General features: G+C 42.1%; 1 protein-coding gene across 4 annotated transcripts; it reads left to right on the top strand.

Annotated features, from left to right (window-relative positions):
- Nucleotides 1-6,461: 6,461 nt before the first annotated feature.
- LOC135557340 (zinc finger protein 239-like) lies at nt 6,462-13,037 on the top strand. 4 transcript variants are annotated; one of them, XR_010458201.1, is made up of 3 exons: nt 6,462-7,010; nt 10,275-10,673; nt 11,950-13,037. XR_010458201.1 is itself a non-coding variant. In XM_064990524.1 (3 exons), the coding sequence occupies exons 1-3, from the start codon at nt 6,698-6,700 to the stop codon at nt 11,991-11,993; spliced, it is 672 nt and encodes a 223-aa protein (XP_064846596.1). In that variant the 5' UTR covers nt 6,462-6,697; the 3' UTR covers nt 11,994-13,037. The 4 variants fall into 4 exon arrangements, 3 of the variants coding, with proteins under 3 accessions (XP_064846596.1, XP_064846595.1, XP_064846594.1); XM_064990524.1 differs by having other exon boundaries at nt 10,275-10,589; XM_064990523.1 differs by having other exon boundaries at nt 10,275-10,925.
- Nucleotides 13,038-18,268: the final 5,231 nt, after the last annotated feature.

Raw genomic sequence — 18,268 nt, 5'->3', positions numbered from 1 at the left:
GGCCTGTGGTCCTTGGGCATGTTGGCATAGGGACATTGGGATTCAGAGAATGGTTAATGACCCTATCAGAGTGCCTCTTTGCAGGCGTACTATCTAATGTGTATAGCCCTATATGCATATGGAAGTACCAGGCCAGGGCAGTGGCTTTTGTCCCAATATAGGCCTGTGGTCCTTGGGCATGGTTGCATAGGGACATAGGGTCATTAAGGGAGTAAGCCACTCTCTGAATCCCAGTCAGAGTGCCTCTTTGAAGGCATACTATCTAATGTGTATAGCCCTACATGCATATGGAAGTACCAGGCCAGGGCAGTGGCTTTTGTCCCAGGTCAGGGCAGTGGCTTTTTGGCCTATGGGCCTTTCGGGCCTGTGGTCCTTTTGGGTTACCAGGCCCGGTGAAAAAATGTTGATTACCGCAGGTTGGTCTCGAATACTTAGGAGCTGATTGTAAGACTTGTGCGCTACCCATTGAGCCAAATGTCCTTTGATTTGTACTCTCATCCCCGGAGAGAGGATGAGGCAACGAGTTGAGGTTTCTGGTCAAATTCTTCTTCCAGTCCAATTGTCCCATATTGGCCCACAGCTGGGGCTTATTAAGTCCTTGTTTAGGGTTTGAGGGTTAGGGTTAGGGGTTAGGGTTAGTTGTTTGGTGGAGCAAACAAAGAGACACGCAGGAAGGCAGGTGAGAGAAGCTATGAGCAGCAGACAAAGACGCGACTGTGGGCTTTGTTCCAAGCAGAATATCATGTGGCTAGACCGACATTTCAAGTCTGTCCATGCACTTAAGTCCGGTACTATGGAATGGTATATGGAATAGCAGCACTGTAGTAACTATTACACTATTACAGTACAACGGTTTGTTTTGTTTGATCGTAGCTAGCTAGCTACATAGCCGTCTTTGTATCTAAGACAATTGTGTAGCCTAGAGCGATTTTCTAGGTTAGCTAGCCAGCTATTGTCGTTCTTTTAAGGTAACGTAACGCAATCAACCTGCTAGCTAGCCAGCTAGCCCCCGAATAGCAGCACTGTAGAAACTATTACACTCGACGGAACGACTTGATTAGTGTAGTGTCAACATCGCAGCCACTACCAGCTAGCCTACTCCAGCAGTACTGTATCATTTCAATCATTTTAGTCAATAAGATTCTTGCTACGTAAGCTTAACTTTCTGAACATTCGAGATGTGTAGTCCACTTGTCATTCCAATCTCCTTTGCATTAGCGTAGCCTCTTCTGTACCCTGTCAACTATGTGTCTATCTATCCCTGTTCTCTCCTCTCTGCACAGACCATACAAACGCTCCACACCGCATGGCCGCGGCCACCCTAATCTGGTGGTCCCAGCGCGCACGACCCACGTGGAGTTCCTGGTCTCCGGTAGCCTCTGGAACTGCCGATCTGCGGCCAACAAGGCGGAGTTCATCTCAGCCTATGCCTCCCTCCAGTCCCTCGACTTCCTGGCACTGACGGAAACATGGATCACCACAGATAACACTGCTACTCCTACTGCTCTCTCTTCGTCCGCCCACGTGTTCTCGCACACCCCGAGAGCTTCTGGTCAGCGGGGTGGTGGCACCGGGATCCTCATCTCTCCCAAGTGGTCATTCTCTCTCTCTCCCCTTACCCATCTATCTATCGCCTCCTTTGAATTCCATGCTGTCACAGTTACCAGCCCTTTCAAGCTTAACATCCTTATCATTTATCGCCCTCCAGGTTCCCTCGGAGAGTTCATCAATGAGCTTGATGCCTTGATAAGCTCCTTTCCTGAGGACGGCTCACCTCTCACAGTCCTGGGCGACTTTAACCTCCCCACGTCTACCTTTGACTCATTCCTCTCTGCCTCCTTCTTTCCACTCCTCTCCTCTTTTGACCTCACCCTCTCACCTTCCCCCCTACTCACAAGGCAGGCAATACGCTCGACCTCATCTTTACTAGATGCTGTTCTTCCACTAACCTCATTGCAACTCCCCTCCAAGTCTCCGACCACTACCTTGTATCCTTTTCCCTCTCGCTCTCATCCAACACTTCCCACACTGCCCCTACTCGGATGGTATCGCGCCGTCCCAACCTTCGCTCTCTCTCCCCCGCTACTCTCTCCTCTTCCATCCTATCATCTCTTCCCTCTGCTCATACCTTCTCCAACCTTTCTCCTGATTCTGCCTCCTCAACCCTCCTCTCTTCCCTTTCTGCATCCTTTGACTCTCTATGTCCCCTATCCTCCAGGCCGGCTCGGTCCTCCCCCTCCCGCTCCGTGGCTCGATGACTCATTGCGAGCTCACAGAACAGAGCTCCGGGCAGCCGAGCGGAAATGGAGGAAAACTCGCCTCCCTGCGGACCTGGCATCCTTTCACTCCCTCCTCTCTACATTTTCCTCCTCTGTCTCTGCTGCTAAAGCCACTTTCTACCACTCTAAATTCCAAGCATCTGCCTCTAACCCTAGGAAGCTCTTTGCCACCTTCTCTCCTCCCTCCTGAATCCTCCTCCCCCTCCCCCCCTCCTCCCTCTCTGCAGATGACTTCGTCAACCATTTTGAAAAGAAGGTCGACGACATCCGATCCTCGTTTGCTAAGTCAAACGACACCGCTGGTTCTGCTCACACTGCCCTACCCTGTGCTCTGACCTCTTTCTCCCTCTCTCTCCAGATGAAATCTCGCTTCTTGTGACGGCCGGCCGCCCAACAACCTGCCCGCTTGACCCTATCCCCTCCTCTCTTCTCCAGACCATTTCCGGGGACCTTCTCCCTTACCTCACCTCGCTCATCAACTCATCCCTGACCGCTGGCTACGTCCCTTCCGTCTTCAAGAGAGCGAGAGTTGCACCCCTTCTGAAAAAACCTACACTCGATCCCTCCGATGTCAACAACTACAGACCAGTATCCCTTCTTTCTTTTCTCTCCAAAACTCTTGAACGTGCCGTCCTTGGCCAGCTCTCCCGCTATCTCTCTCAGAATGACCTTCTTGATCCAAATCAGTCAGGTTACAAGACTAGTCATTCAACTGAGACTGCTCTTCTCTGCATCACGGAGGCGCTCCGCACTGCTAAAGCTAACTCTCTCTCCTCTGCTCTCATCCTTCTAGACCTATCGGCTGCCTTCGATACTGTGAACCATCAGATCCTCCTCTCCACCCTCTCCGAGTTGGGCATCTCCGGCGCGGCCCACGCTTGGATTGCGTCCTACTTGACAGGTCGCTCCTACCAGGTGGCGTGGCGAGAATCTGTCTCCTCGCCACGCGCTCTCACCACTGGTGTCCCCCAGGGCTCTGTTCTAGGCCCTCTCCTATTCTCGCTATACACCAAGTCACTTGGCTCTGTCATAACCTCACATGGTCTCTCCTATCATTGCTATGCAGACGACACACAATTAATCTTCTCCTTTCCCCCTTCTGATGACCAGGTGGCGAATCGCATCTCTGCATGTCTGGCAGACATATCAGTGTGGATGACGGATCACCACCTCAAGCTGAACCTCGGCAAGACGGAGCTGCTCTTCCTCCCGGGGAAGGACTGCCCGTTCCATGATCTCGCCATCACGGTTGACAACTCCATTGTGTCCTCCTCCCAGAGCGCTAAGAACCTTGGCGTGATCCTGGACAACACCCTGTCGTTCTCAACCAACATCATGGCGGTGGCCCGTTCCTGTAGGTTCATGCTCTACAACATCCGCAGAGTACGACCCTGCCTCACACAGGAAGCGGCGCAGGTCCTAATCCAGGCACTTGTCATCTCCCGTCTGGATTACTGCAACTCGCTGTTGGCTGGGCTCCCTGCCTGTGCCATTAAACCCCTACAACTCATCCAGAACGCCGCAGCCCGTCTGGTGTTCAACCTTCCCAAGTTCTCTCACGTCACCCCGCTCCTCCGCTCTCTCCACTGGCTTCCAGTTGAAGCTCGCATCCGCTACAAGACCATGGTGCTTGCCTACGGAGCTGTGAGGGGAACGGCACCGCAGTACCTCCAGGCTCTGATCAGGCCCTACACCCAAGCAAGGGCACTGCGTTCATCCACCTCTGGCCTGCTCGCCTCCCTACCATTGAGGAAGTACAGTTCCCGCTCAGCCCAGTCAAAACTGTTCGCTGCTCTGGCCCCCAATGGTGGAACAAACTCCCTCACGACGCTAGGACAGCGGAGTCAATCACCACCTTCCGGAGACACCTGAAACCCCACCTCTTCAAGGAATACCTAGGATAGGATAAGTAATCCTTCTCACCACCCCCCTTAATGATTTAGATGCACTATTCTAAAGTGGCTGTTCCACTGGATGTCAGAAGGTGAATTCACCAATTTGTAAGTCGCTCTGGATAAGAGCGTCTGCTAAATGACTTAAATGTAAAATGTAAATGTAACATATACTTCAGCTAGAAAACTCCATGTTTAGCAATGCAAGTCATTCTTTAACCATCCGCCTCCCGCATAGCCTGCTGGGAAACGTAGTCTAAATGTTATTAACACATAACACATCTTTCCATTAAAAGAAAACTACTTTTCTATGTAACTTCACGTCACATCACATCTGTTTACTCAACCTGCATAACATGCAATTTTCAATAACACATTTCTTTCCCCAAATTTCTTTCCTTAAAAATAAAATTGTTTTTCAACTACATATAGTCTGTCCAACAATACTCTATTGTGGCTCTATTTCTTTTCACAATAACAAAACATTCAGTCCAGGTTCCCCTTTTTAGATTTTTTTAAAGTAATTCTCCATAAGCCTTTCAGGGGATCTGACAGTCCTTTTTGGTCATTCTGCTGAAGTGCTTCCTGAAACAGTTGGACAGCGTTCATTGTCAGTCAGGGTGTTCTGACTGACTTGTCAATTTCTAAAGGCATTTGACGCTTCAGCAGTATCCTCCTGGTGATCCTCAGTCCCTTGAGTGAATGGCTGATGCCTTAGATCCACTCTGTTTCGTCTCAGGCGTTTCAGTAGTCTCTGATCCATGCTCCGCTTGGGATCTCGTGGGATCACGGTGCAACTTCTCTCTGCACACACCCTTGCTGCATCCAGGTTCCTGTAGTGATGTCTCGGTGTCGTACATGATCTCCAGGTTTCAGTTCAGGTAAGTGTCTTGCACTTTTGTTGTGTCGCTGTTTTCGTTTGTCTTTCTGTTTTTCCTTTGCGAGTGACTTTTTGAGCAAGTCCTCATGGATGGGTAGGTTGGTTCTGATGCGACGTCCCATCAACATTTGTGCAGGTGAAAGTCCGTTCTGCAGCGGTGCGCTGCGGTAGATCAGATTTTTTAGGAAATTCTCCTTTCCACCATGTGCCTTTTTCATCAGACCTTTGACAATTTTGTAGTAGGGTCTGTTGGGTACTGGATGATGCATTAGCGGCTCTGCTTGCTGCTTTGGCCTGTAGGTCATCTTGGCCAGTACATTACTTCTCGTGCTCGTCGTTTGCATTTTCTCTCACCCAAGTGGCCCTCGTGTATTTTCTGTAGCATTTCTTTGCATAGTGTCATGGGAATGACAATCTTGTTGCCTTTGAACACTATGTCATCCACAACGGTGAGCTCTGTTCTGCACATCCAGTAATCCTATATTATCCTTGTTTTTCTGGCCATCCTGTCAGTGTAGTTTCTGCAGCTGCTCTGGCCCCCCAATGGTGGAACAAACTCCCACACGACGCCAGGACAGCAGAGTCAATCACCACCTTCCGGAGACACCTGAAACCCCACCTCTTCAAGGAATACCTAGGATAGGATAAGTAATCCTTCTCACCACCCCCCCCCCCTTAATGATTTAGATGCACTATTGTAAAGTGGCTGTTCCACTGGATGTCAGAAGGTGAATTCACCAATTTGTAAGTCGCTCTGGATAAGAGCGTCTGCTAAATGACTTAAATGTAAATGTAATGAATGCTATGCAATCTAGCCGGGTTTCGACTGAGAGACAGCAGCCCGAATCAGGGCAGTATATGCAGCCTGACAATGCTGTTGAACCGCGGCTGGAGAACCCTGTGTTTTTGCAGTGTGTTGACAGTGAGTTGTCCGTGGAGCAGCAGCTGGTGGACGAGGGTGAGCAGGCGGCAGGTGCGTCAGCGGCGGTGCAGCCAACCAGTCAGGTCGGTAGTGAACCATGCTTGGAACCACGGGAGCAAGGCTGCGTCGTGGCGACTTCCACGGAGAGCAAGAGTGATGAAGGAGGCGGTGTGTCGTCCAGAATTGAGGTTTGGAGTAATGCAATTTTGACTCAATATGAGCACTATATTATAAAGCACTACAGCCACTCTGTGATGACCAGTTCTGCTCTTTTATTATATATTAGTTATATATTAGTCTTATTATGTGGAGGTTTCATTCAGGTCTCTGTTTAATATAATATTAATATAATATTAAACTTTTATGAAATAAATGAAAAATCGAATTTTGTTTCCTGCGTTGCCCACTCCAGTCAGCAGATGGCGATGTGCGCCTTTTAGGTTCAGGCGATGCTGCCAGGGTGACGTATAATCTAGTGGACGGGTCTCTCCTTCAATAACAACAGCTATTCAGACACCTAGCTTTCTGGCAAACATAGCTACAACATTCACGTTATTTACACTGTTTTGGTGTATATTAGTCGATGTGTATTAAACACACTTCTGTTGTATGTACTTGTTGGCCCATTTAATTATATATTTACGTTGTTTGTCAGCTAGCTGGTTTGTTAAGTTAGCTTAGATCTAGGCTACTCTCTAATGCTAGATAGCTAACATCTCCGACCATGAGTTCACGAAGCTACTCTCCTCCTGCTGAAGAGGAGGTCGTCTGCTGGACTGAGAAAGAAGCTCTCGTGAAAGAGGAGGAGGAAGAGAAAGATGTCACACTACAAAAACAAGTAGAGGGTGAGGCTGTTACCGTGAAAGAAGAGAAAGACGTTTCAGTGAAAGAAGAGGAAGGCGCGTTCAGAGTGAAAGAGGAGGATGTTACAGTAAAAGAAGAGGAGGAGGATTCCGTTTTTGGAGTGAAAGGGGAGGAGGGGGAGATGACTGTCACATTGGATGAGGAAGAGGAGGTTGGAGATCTGTTTAACACCAGTAAGTACGGTCTCTGCAGTCGTTGAACCAATATGCAGTACAGGGGTTCTACACTTTAATGTTGTTCTGTAGGAATGGCTGAAGCTACACTGTAACGTGTAGAACATCACGAGTGGACCATCAACAAAACGTTAACAATTGATCAAATGCATCCAATGACAATGCCTAAAATACTGTATTCCTCAATATCTTCTATTAGATTAGCCCAATATGTTCTCTTAAAGAGGCAATCAGTAGTTGTTACATCCATTTTGGGACTGATACATTAATAATACCCATGTTTTCTTTAAGAATTCACTTTTAAATGCATCATGAGCTTAGTTCGACTGTCGTACCCCATCAGGACCCAAAATATAAGCTTTTTTATTCCAATGTTTGTCAGTAAATATAAACAAACACTGTATATCCTCAAAACATGGTTAAAACTATAATGTTGATATCATGGATGGTTGCATTTCTCCATCCCTCAGATTTTTACCGAAACGTCAGGGAGTACGCTTTGTTATTGTTTCTACTACTGATTTCTGCAAAGTAGTTAATACAAAGTATTAACTTAAGGGGGCTGAATAATTTTGCACGCCCAATTTTTCAGTTTTTGATTTGTTAAAAAAGTTTGAAATATCCAATAAATGTCGTTCCACTTCATGATTGTGTCCCACTTGTTGTTGATTCTTCACAAAAAAATACTTTTATATCTTTATGTTTGAAGCCTGAAATGTGGCAAAAGGTCGCAAAGTTCAAGAGGGCCGAATACTTTCGCAAGGCACTGTATATGTACTGAACTGGTCTGATCCTTTAAGCAGGCTGTTTGATTAAATAATTAAGACACACAAATGACTCGGGAGCCAGAGCTCAAGATAACCTAACCAGATGGAGAAAGATTCTGCTGTTGTGATCATGAAGTTTCTGGTAATGGGCTACACCAGCGGTCGGGAACATTTTCCACTTGGAGTGCCAAGTTAACTTACCATTTCTACCAACCAGTTACGATTTTCATAGGTACATTTCCGTGGAACAGATTAATTCATTTATAATAGTATCTCAAAATCATTGTTTGTGATTAAGCTACATTCTATCTAACTTAAAATTATACAAATCTAAACGTAACTTTTATTGCCATTGCCAACTATGTAAAAATAGCCTACATAAAGCCAACAAATAAAAACATTGCAGCCTGCAGGTAGAAAATATCCTGATAAAAATAAATATTTCACATTTGCTGCACATGGCCTTTCTACAACGAACTTGAAACATTATATCAACTATCAACTGGGTCAGCCCAAAACTCAAGATAGCGAGCTTGCAACATTGTATAAAATATTCTAGTAAGTTCCCCGCGCCAGTGAGTTTGGGACAGACACAGCTGTCGGCTATTTGTGCAAGGAATAAGAAGTAATCGTGTATTTTATGACATTTCCACTGGATCAGAGCATCATTACATCTTTCCCTTTTATGCCGAGTGGTTATCGAAAGGGCAATATTTTATGAAAATACTTTGAGGAGCTATTGTCATTCGCAATTGATTTTGATTAGACTTTGTTTACTTGCTGTTTGAGGTGAAGAAAAATTACTTTGAGAAACTCCACAACTCATTATTGGTGGTGCGTTAAGACAATCATAAATGCTATCAGACATCCCCAAATGGGCACATTTATAGGCCTACATTTGCGCGCAGGCCAGGTAGACTAGTCCTACTTCTATCAAATCCAAATGTATTTGTCACGTGCCCCAAATACAACAGATGTAGGTAGACCTTACATTAAAATGCTGACTTACAGGCTCTAACCAACAGTGCAATTTCTAAGTTAAAAAATGTTCTCGAACTATGTTACATTTAGTGGCTATTTATGTTACGCTGGGAAAACAGTTTTCATGGGAACAGAAATTCTAAATAATTTCAGAGTTTGCTAAATCCAATGGTTCTAACCGAGAGTCACCTTAACTTTATAGACAACACCCAAATGGATACTGTCATTAAAGCGGTTCTTCAATAATTAGACATTCTTAATACTGTAGCTGTTTAGTTACAGTCACATGTTCAACTATCATCACCTGATCCAGGAAATCATTTTCTGAATGACAGTCACATGACAAACATCACGACATGCAACAACAACCAATGTGCTTATTCATTCATTACTCTGGTAAAGACAGTTATGCCGTGCTCCATGTTGGATCCAACATCCCCAACAAATTGATGTTTATAACGTGTTATTGTCTGCTTGATTTACAGTAGGGTCTCGTTAGTCTGTTTGGACACAGAGATACAGAGCTCATAAGCAACCTGGAAACGGAGGCTATATTTGATGTCAGCCTATGAGAACTCCCCTGAGTTTTCCCCCACGGTGGTGAACTAGTGAATAGATACAGAGCTTAATGTGAGTTTCACTCCTTAATGTGAGTAGCACTCCTGATCTTGTGCTGATAGTGCGCTGTAATATTCAGAATACATTGTGAAAATTTTAAATCTTCGCTCACCATTTTTGCTCCAAACAGATATACTAAATCCATAAATAGTGGTTTCCTCATTACCAGATATACTACATCCATAACTAGTGGTTTCCTCATTAGCAGATATACTACATCCATAACTAGTGGTTTCCTCATTAGCATATATACTACATCCATAACTAGTGGTTTCCTCATTAGCAGATATACTACATCCATAACTAGCGGTTTCCTCATTAGCAGGGAGGAGTTTCTGCAACCAAATTGTGTGTACTTTGCCCTCATGCCGCAATTTTAGCAAACACAGAAAGTGGCCTATATTGGAAACCAAAAGTCATCTGGCACACTGCTTAGAGTTTCAACAACATGAATAACTAATTTCAACCCATAATCATCGATGTTACTACTATTGTGAAATCAAGACAAAATATACATCCATAACTAGCGGTTTCCTCATCAGCAGGGAGGAGTTTCTGCAACCAAATTGTGTGTACTTTGCCCTCATGCCGCAATTTTAGCAAACACAGAAAGTGGCCTATATTGGAAACCAAAAGTCATCTGGCACACTGCTTAGAGTTTCAACAACATGAATAACTAATTTCAACCCATAATCATCGATGTTACTACTATTGTGAAATCAAGACAAAATATGACTATTGTTGCTAACTTGACTGTCTTCATTGTAAAATTTAACAGATGTCAATGGTTGTAGAACTTCATGGGTATGCTCTGGGCATCACCATTTACCTCAAATAAACAGTGGATTTCTGCTGTTGTGGGCCTTTAACCATCTGTCTGACTTTGTCGTTCACACAGGAGAGACACGGGACTATCGTGGATCCTCTTGGGAGGCTCAACAACATCATGATTCTGACGAGGCAGAGAAGAGTCTCTTCAGATCAAAACTCCTCAAGAAACGCCAGCAGAGACCCACAGAGAAGAAATCTCATTGCTGCTCTGACTGTGGGAAAATATTAAACTCTTCACCAGACCTTAAAATACATCAAAAAATTCACACTGGAGAGAAACCTTACGGCTGTGATCAATGTGGGAAGAGTTTTTCTCATCTAAAAACCCTGAAATCACACCAGAGAATACACACAGGAGAGAAACCTTTTGGCTGTGATCAATGTGAGAAGAGTTTTATTTGGCTGCAAACCCTGAAAACACACCAGAGAATACACACTGGAGAAAAACCTTACGGCTGTGATCAATGTGAGAAGAGTTTTACTCAGCTAAACAACCTGATAGTACACCAGAGAACACACACAGGAGAGAAACCTTATAATTGTGATCAATGTGGGAAGAGTTTTTCTACATCTAGCTATTTAACTATACACCAGAGAATACACACGGGAGAGAAATCTTTTGGCTGTGATCACTATGGGAAGAGTTTTATTTGGCTTCAATCCCTGAAATCACACCAGAGAATACACACTGGAGAGAAACCTTACGGCTGTGATCAATGTAGGAAGAGTTTTACTCAGCTAAACAGCCTGATAGTTCACCAAAGAACACACACAGGAGAGAATCCGTGCTGTGATCAATGTGGGAAGAGATACTCTGATAAAAGATCTCTGATTAAACATCAGAAAATACATGAAGTAGTTGTTTCATGATACATGAAGTAATTGTTTCATGATATCAATGAAATAATGTCACAATGTAGAATGTTTTTAATATTGTAGGAGTATTTTAATGAATGTCAGAATGTAGAACCATAAACATTTGCCCAATGTTCAATTGATTTTAGTCTCAGGGGAAAAATCCAAGCTTCTTAATTGAAAGAGTACTATTTATGAGATTCAACAAAAAGTGACTAACAAAAATAGAGTTGTGTTACATTTACCACGTTGGTTACCCACTTGAATCAAAATGCAACTCTTCAATGTTCAGGTTTTCAATATATCCCAAACTGTTCCTGCATATTGGTTATTGATTTGGACACATTAAAACTATGTTTTGACATTGCGCTATTCTCACCTACCGAAATGTAATTCAAAAGACATTGAAAAGAAGACTATGCCCGACGTCCAATTTATGTTCGGTTGTAAGTTGAAAATGAAAGTTGAAAATATGTATTTTCGGGTCGTTTTTTCAATGATTTGTAAACAACTTAATTTCAATGTACTTGCGGCCTATACATATGGACGCAGTATAATCAATTGGTCTATAATGAATTTTATTAACAATCTGACATCACTCCAGTATTTCTTTACAACATTCAAGTGCTAATTGTCTTTATTCCACTACTGAAGAAGCATGTCTCAAATCACCTCATATTTCAAACATCCAGCCTGACAAAAGATACATTTTATTATTCCATGCCTCACCACTAAGTTAATTATTGCCAATACATATTAACAAAGGGGTGTACATTTGGCTTTGATATTTCATTTTACAATTCTTGTAACATTTAGTAATAATTATTTATGCAACCAACTGACAATTGTTGGGTACAATTATATTGACATTGTTATCTTGCTTTTAGACTATCAGGGATCATTCTCAGATGTGCCAACCCAAATGTACTAGAGCATGACATTGGGGACTGGGCCCAGATCCAACAACATGCCTATCGAGTGAACCCTGAAAAGAGAGAGAAGCTCCACAGTGAGGTGGAAAGTTACTACGGATATCGCAGGAGTTTCCTCTTGAAATCAGACATGTCTGTGGTAAGGTCAACTTGCTTGCTGATTGTCTCAAGAGTCGGCAGTCCAATTTTTTTTGAAGCTGCACTGTTGGTTAGGGGCTCGTAAGTAAGCATTTCACTGTAAGGTCTACACATGTATTTAGCGCATTGAACTAATACAATTTGATTTGAGTTTTGTTTGGGCTCGTTCCAAGGGGACGAGAGTTCTAGAAGCTAGTGAGTTTTAGGAAGAGTTTTAGGATTCTATAGAAAGAAAAAGGAGAAAATAATGATACGATTGTATTTTATTATTTAGAAATGCATGTTTTTTCTTGTTTTTAGTTGTTGACAGCAAGTAGACACCATGTTTATATTGGTGAATCATTGTAGTTGATAATAATGTGAATGTCTTTAAGTTTGGTGTGGGTTTTTCTTTTGTTTGACTTTTCTTGGGCAGATTTAGTGGGTCTCATGGTGGGTGTCTTTTAGGTCCCAGTTGTTGTTACTAGTCAACTTTCAGTGGACACCCTCATAGTGTCTATCAGAACCCCTCCTACAAAACAAGCTTGTAATTTGGTTGGATAATTGAATATTTTAATCAATGGCATTTCCTTAGGATGCTCATTAGTCTTTAAGTTGTTATTATTGTTTTTTAGGTCCCAGTTGATGTTGCCAGTCAATTTTCAGTTGATGCCCCTGTAGTGTCTTTTAGAGCCTCTCCTAAAAAACAAGTTATATTTTGGGTTGGATATAGCGTCCTATTGTTAATTTTAATCAATGGCATTTCCTTTCAATGCTCATTTGTCTTTCAGTTGTTGTTGTTCTGTTTTTTTTATTCATATGTTTGTGTACTAAATAGTTCTGTTTATTTTCTTTATTTTTTCCTGTGAAGCCATTGTGTTGTATCCATGTCTGAAATGTGCTGTATAAATAAATCTTGATTTGAACATGTTGCTAAACAAATTAACCCAATGACTGACCAATCAACAGACTCTTTATCCATCTTAGTATGAAAAACAGTATCAATCCCACTTTTCCAGCCTGCTGAAGGAAACACCACCCCCGGCTCTACCAGGGGCTTGAGGTGGTCTCCCACAGCTCTGATTATGTCATGTTTTGTGGCCTTGCTGTTCCATTTCTTGACTGTCCCTGCAACACAGAAACACATTTAGTCATATTATATAAAACACTCAAAGTAATGGATATGGAGCATCTATGGCCTAAGTTACACCTGGCACCTAAATGTGACTTCTGTCATCTGATCACTCCAAGCTGCATTAGGTCTGGATGCACTAAAGTCACAATGTGATCGCATTGAGTTTAGATCTGCCAGGATGGGCATTGTGTTTGGAATTTGAGCCAGGCCACTGAATATGCATAAGCAGTGTAAAGAGATGGGGTGAATCAGTGGGGGAAAGTACATTCTACACAAATTACCTTCATAATATCAAAGAACAAATGTGTGTGCCTGAGGGGAAATGTACATAGCCAAAAGGGGTGGGAAATTACACCAATATCAGTGGATAATTTGCACTAATGTAAATTAACATGGATGATCATCTAAACCATGTGTGACCTCTCACCTCTCTGGCTGTAGAAGTGTTCTTCATAACCAGTCCCTCAACAGTTCTCTGACTGAGCTCCACCCTCACTGGGCCTTCAGGGGAGAGGAAGGCTGAGGAAGGATGAATGGATCAGTCAGTCAATAAAGTGTAGAGCTGCTGTCTATGCGGTCTGACAAAATCACAATTTTAGTAGTACATTAAAGTACATGAGGCTTTATGACTGATGAATACCAACTATCAATCACTTAGATCATGTATTTTCAGGTAGTGATACCTCCTTGGGACGTCCCTAGCCTGTTGAAGTTGACATTTAAAATGGTTAAGGAAGGGTTTAGGGTAGGGATGTCCCAAGGATCCCGGATAGCATTGACCATTGTTCATTCTTCTGTCTCTTTTACATAGCAGGTGATGAGTTCTGACTTCTGAACTTGAAAATATTAAATATCCTTATTTATGTGAAATTGAATGAAACAATAATGTATGTTGATGGTAATATGATGTAGAATATTCCATGATGTTTATATATGATAACAATAGCGTAATATATTTAATATGCTATAAACAATTTTTTAACAGTTTCACTAATTCTTTTTAATTAACTTAGTCATTATGACACACCCCTCACTACGGTCACTGGTTACATTAATTGCACTGTGTGTCTACATAACCTGGTTCAAGTATTCATGACATTACCCTGAGGAAGGCACAGTGATGCCGAAACGGTGGTAAATACCCATTAAATTGCTGGGAGTTTATATATGGAGTGTGCGACTTTCTTTATTTTGATAGTTTATAGTTTATTCGCCATTAGTCAGGATTTAGTCAGGATTTCCACACAAACTATTTTTCTGGGTGTGCACCAGCTCATGTTTTTAAAGGGTAGGTAAAAACACATCCGCCACGTTGATCCTCAACACAGGGGGCCGTCAGGGGTGCGTGCTCAATCCCCTCCAGTACTCCCTGTTCACTCATGACTGCACCGCCAGGCATGACTCCAGACATGACTCCAACACCATTATTAAGTTTGCCGATGCCACAACAGTAGTTGGCCTGATCAACAACAACGAGGAAACAGCCTATAGGGAGGAGGTCAGAGACCTGGCCGTGTGGTCCCAAGGAAAACAACCTATCCCTCAATGTGATCAAGACAAAGAAGATGATTGTGGACTACAGGAAAAGGAAGCCCGAGCACGCCCACATTCTCATCGACGGGGCTGTAGTGGAGCAGGTTGAGAGCTTCAATTTCCAACTTCTCGGCCTCTGACCGCAAGGCACTACAGAGGGTAGTGCGAATGGGCCAAGCTTCCTGCCATCCAGGACCTATACTAGGCGTGTACATGTACAATACTATCCCATTTTGAAAAACGTTACATGGACAATACTATCCCATTTTGAAAAACGTTACATGGACAATACTATCCCATTTTGGAAACGTTACATTTACAAAACTATCCCATTTTGGAAATGTTACATGGACAATACTATCCCATTTTGAAAAACGTTACATGGACAATACTATCCCATTTTGAAAAACGTTACATGGACAATACTATCCCATTTTGAAAAACGTTACATGGACAATACTATCCCATTTTGGAAACGTTACATTTACAAAACTATCCCATTTTGGAAATGTTACATGGACAATACTATCCCATTTTGGAAACATTACATGAACAATACTATCCCATTTTGGAAACGTTACATGGACAATACTATCCCATTTTGGAAACATTACATGGACAATACTATTCCATTTTGGAAACGTTACATGGACAATACTATCCCATTTTGGAAACATTACATGTACAATATTTATTTAATATATATATATATATATATATATTAATGCTTGTAAGACTATTCTTTGACACATTTTCTCTTCCTTTGAAATTCTTATAGGACAGAACATGGACACAGTGGAATTGAGATCAAGAAGAAGGTACAGATATGTTGTAGGACACCTGCATTTGAAGTGTTCATTTAACCCACATAGCAATCAATGCAAACTGAAATCTATTAGCATACAAATGTGTGCAAATTATATTTTCAGATCTTGTCAGAAATGAATTAAGTCCATGGAATGGATATTGATAAAATTATATGTCAATGACTAGCAGAGGTAGAGAGGCGAGGCAGGGGTGAGGACATCATCCTGCTATTTTGACAGTCCCTGAAGGACAATACAGAATAAGTATTTGCTCTTATTCCTTCCCTTTTTCTAATGTATTTTGTAATAAAATTAGCAAGTGTAGTAAGATAATCGCTTTTCTTTACTAGGACTGGAGACCACAGCAGCGATCCTGCTCTTGCCCTACCTATTCAATGAGGACCTGAATGGCTTTTATGTCCGTGACAAGGTATGCCTATGTGTAACAGGGTTATATTGGTGATTCCCCTTGCCACATTATTGTTGAGCCAATGGGTTTTTGGTTTTAGTTTTGTCTTGCCTTCACCTACTCAACATGGCATCTTATTGGCTGGTTTGCGTAGCTTGCTTACGAGGGAGGATGTTTCAGTTAGAATCGTCCCAGTGAACAAGAACCAAACCAGCGGTAAGTTGTTGGTTGCAAAGCACTACGTCAAAAGTGATTTTTATCCTTCCTAGTGATGATTTAAATGTACAATATATACATTTGTTTGCAAATGTTATGTAATGTTATGAGAACACCACACATAAGATTTTGGTGCATATTTGTTACGCAATTTGTTGTAGAGAATTCCAGCTAATACTAGCTAGCAACTTACTGTGTATGGTGGGGGGGTTCATATATTTTGTACAGTGTGTGAGTGCAGAGTTGGATGGTGAGCTGTGCATTGCATGACGTGCAATTTTGTGCTGTTTCTATCAGAATAAAGCTCCATGGCTGGTGCTACAAGTTGGAGTTCTTGTCAATGATTGAATGTACACAACGCAAGAAGAGTACTGTTACATATGCACCAATCATCTGTTTATTCATAAACATAGGTGTGCATGCTTATATAAAACTACAGATGAATATTTGTTCTGTTCTTTGTTAATTGTATGTGTATTAATCTTTTCTTACTTTTGTTGACACAGATGTCACCGCTCTTCACTCCTTTACTGCACATCGGCTGAAATCCATTTCATCATGAGAGTGAAATCCCGCTGGCCTTTGATGGGGAGAACATCCACGCCCTCGAGGACGTCCCCATGGGACTTGGGGCTCTGCTAGGGCTGTATTTTTTTAATTTTCCCTTACATTTCCCCAAAATGTCAGAAAAACACTTGTGTTGTTAAGTTACTGTGTTCTGGGGATAAGAGAAGTTGGGGTGAAGTTACCAGGGCCGGTCATAAAGATGGCAAACTTCCTAACATAACTAAGTGGATATGATATACACACTAAAGCTGAAAAATCTGTATTTAGCATCAAATCTACAATATTGCTAGTTTACCTATGATTCATTTTGTATGTATGTTGTTTTTATTGTACATCATTATTATTATTTTTTTAATGTCATGAACATCACTAAACAAAGTAAATGTATTATTTGTTATGGTCTGACATGTCTGTAGATATGTTGCAATTTTGTAATGTGTTTTGTGTGGTGAATTGTTTTGTAAATATTAATTCATATTTGTGGTGCCACTAAATAAACACTTCATTATTTAAATCAATATTGTCAATATTGTTATTAGTATTATTAAAATATGTTTTTATAATAGAAGGAGGGTGGACAGGGAGTTAAAAAAAATACCCGAAAGGTTCTTAGAGGAACCATGATAAGGGGTTCTTCGAAGAACTTATAGGGGTTCCCACAAAAGGTTATTCAAATAACTTTTAGGGGTTCCCACACAGTTTCAATTTGAAGAACCCCTAAAGGATACTCCAGGAATCTTTACCTTTTAGAGGGTATATTGATAAAAGTCACCTTGTCTGAGAGACATTTACATAGTTATACACAGTCCAATATGGGATGACTATTTTGGGGCGAAATAGCGGCCACAACAGACAGACCTGATATCGGCCATAATTTAACGTCCTTGGACATCACGTGCTGAGTGGGTATGACCAAAGTTATTCTATTTAGCTACACTTTGTAGTACATTTTTACACGATAATAAATGTTTCTTATGCCACATCCCCCGTTTTCAAAGGGAGTCGTTGGTTTTTAGGGGCAGTCGCTTTTTAGCTTTTTGTCTGAAAGTATTTTCTCAACTGCGATACCAACTCCAGTCAGCAGATGGCGATGTGCGTCTTTCAGGTGATTCTGCCACTGTGACGTATAATCTAGTGGACGGGACGCTTCTTCAACATCAACAGCTAGTCAGCCACCTTGGTTCACTCTAACTTTATGGAAAAAGGTTTATTCAATAAATCTTGCAACTCCTCTCATACTGGGAAGAACCTTAGGGGCAGTTTTATTTCAAATGTAGTACCCGGACGGAGAAAATCCAATAAGCATTTTATAGTTACATCGTTAGGGTAACTTACCCTAAAGTCTACACATTCCCATCAGTTTCTGAGACAACTGCCCAGACTTTGTCGACAGTCTAATAATGCTTAAACCTCATCTTTATCAAATGATCCATTAAAGAAACCAACTCAAAACCTACGTTCGTCTACATATGGGTAGTTTAAATTGTATAT

This window comes from Oncorhynchus masou, chromosome 16, assembly GCF_036934945.1.
Source record: "Oncorhynchus masou masou isolate Uvic2021 chromosome 16, UVic_Omas_1.1, whole genome shotgun sequence".
In the NCBI taxonomy this organism is placed as follows: Eukaryota; Metazoa; Chordata; class Actinopteri; order Salmoniformes; family Salmonidae; genus Oncorhynchus; species Oncorhynchus masou.
This window is presented reverse-complemented; position numbering and strand designations above follow the sequence as displayed.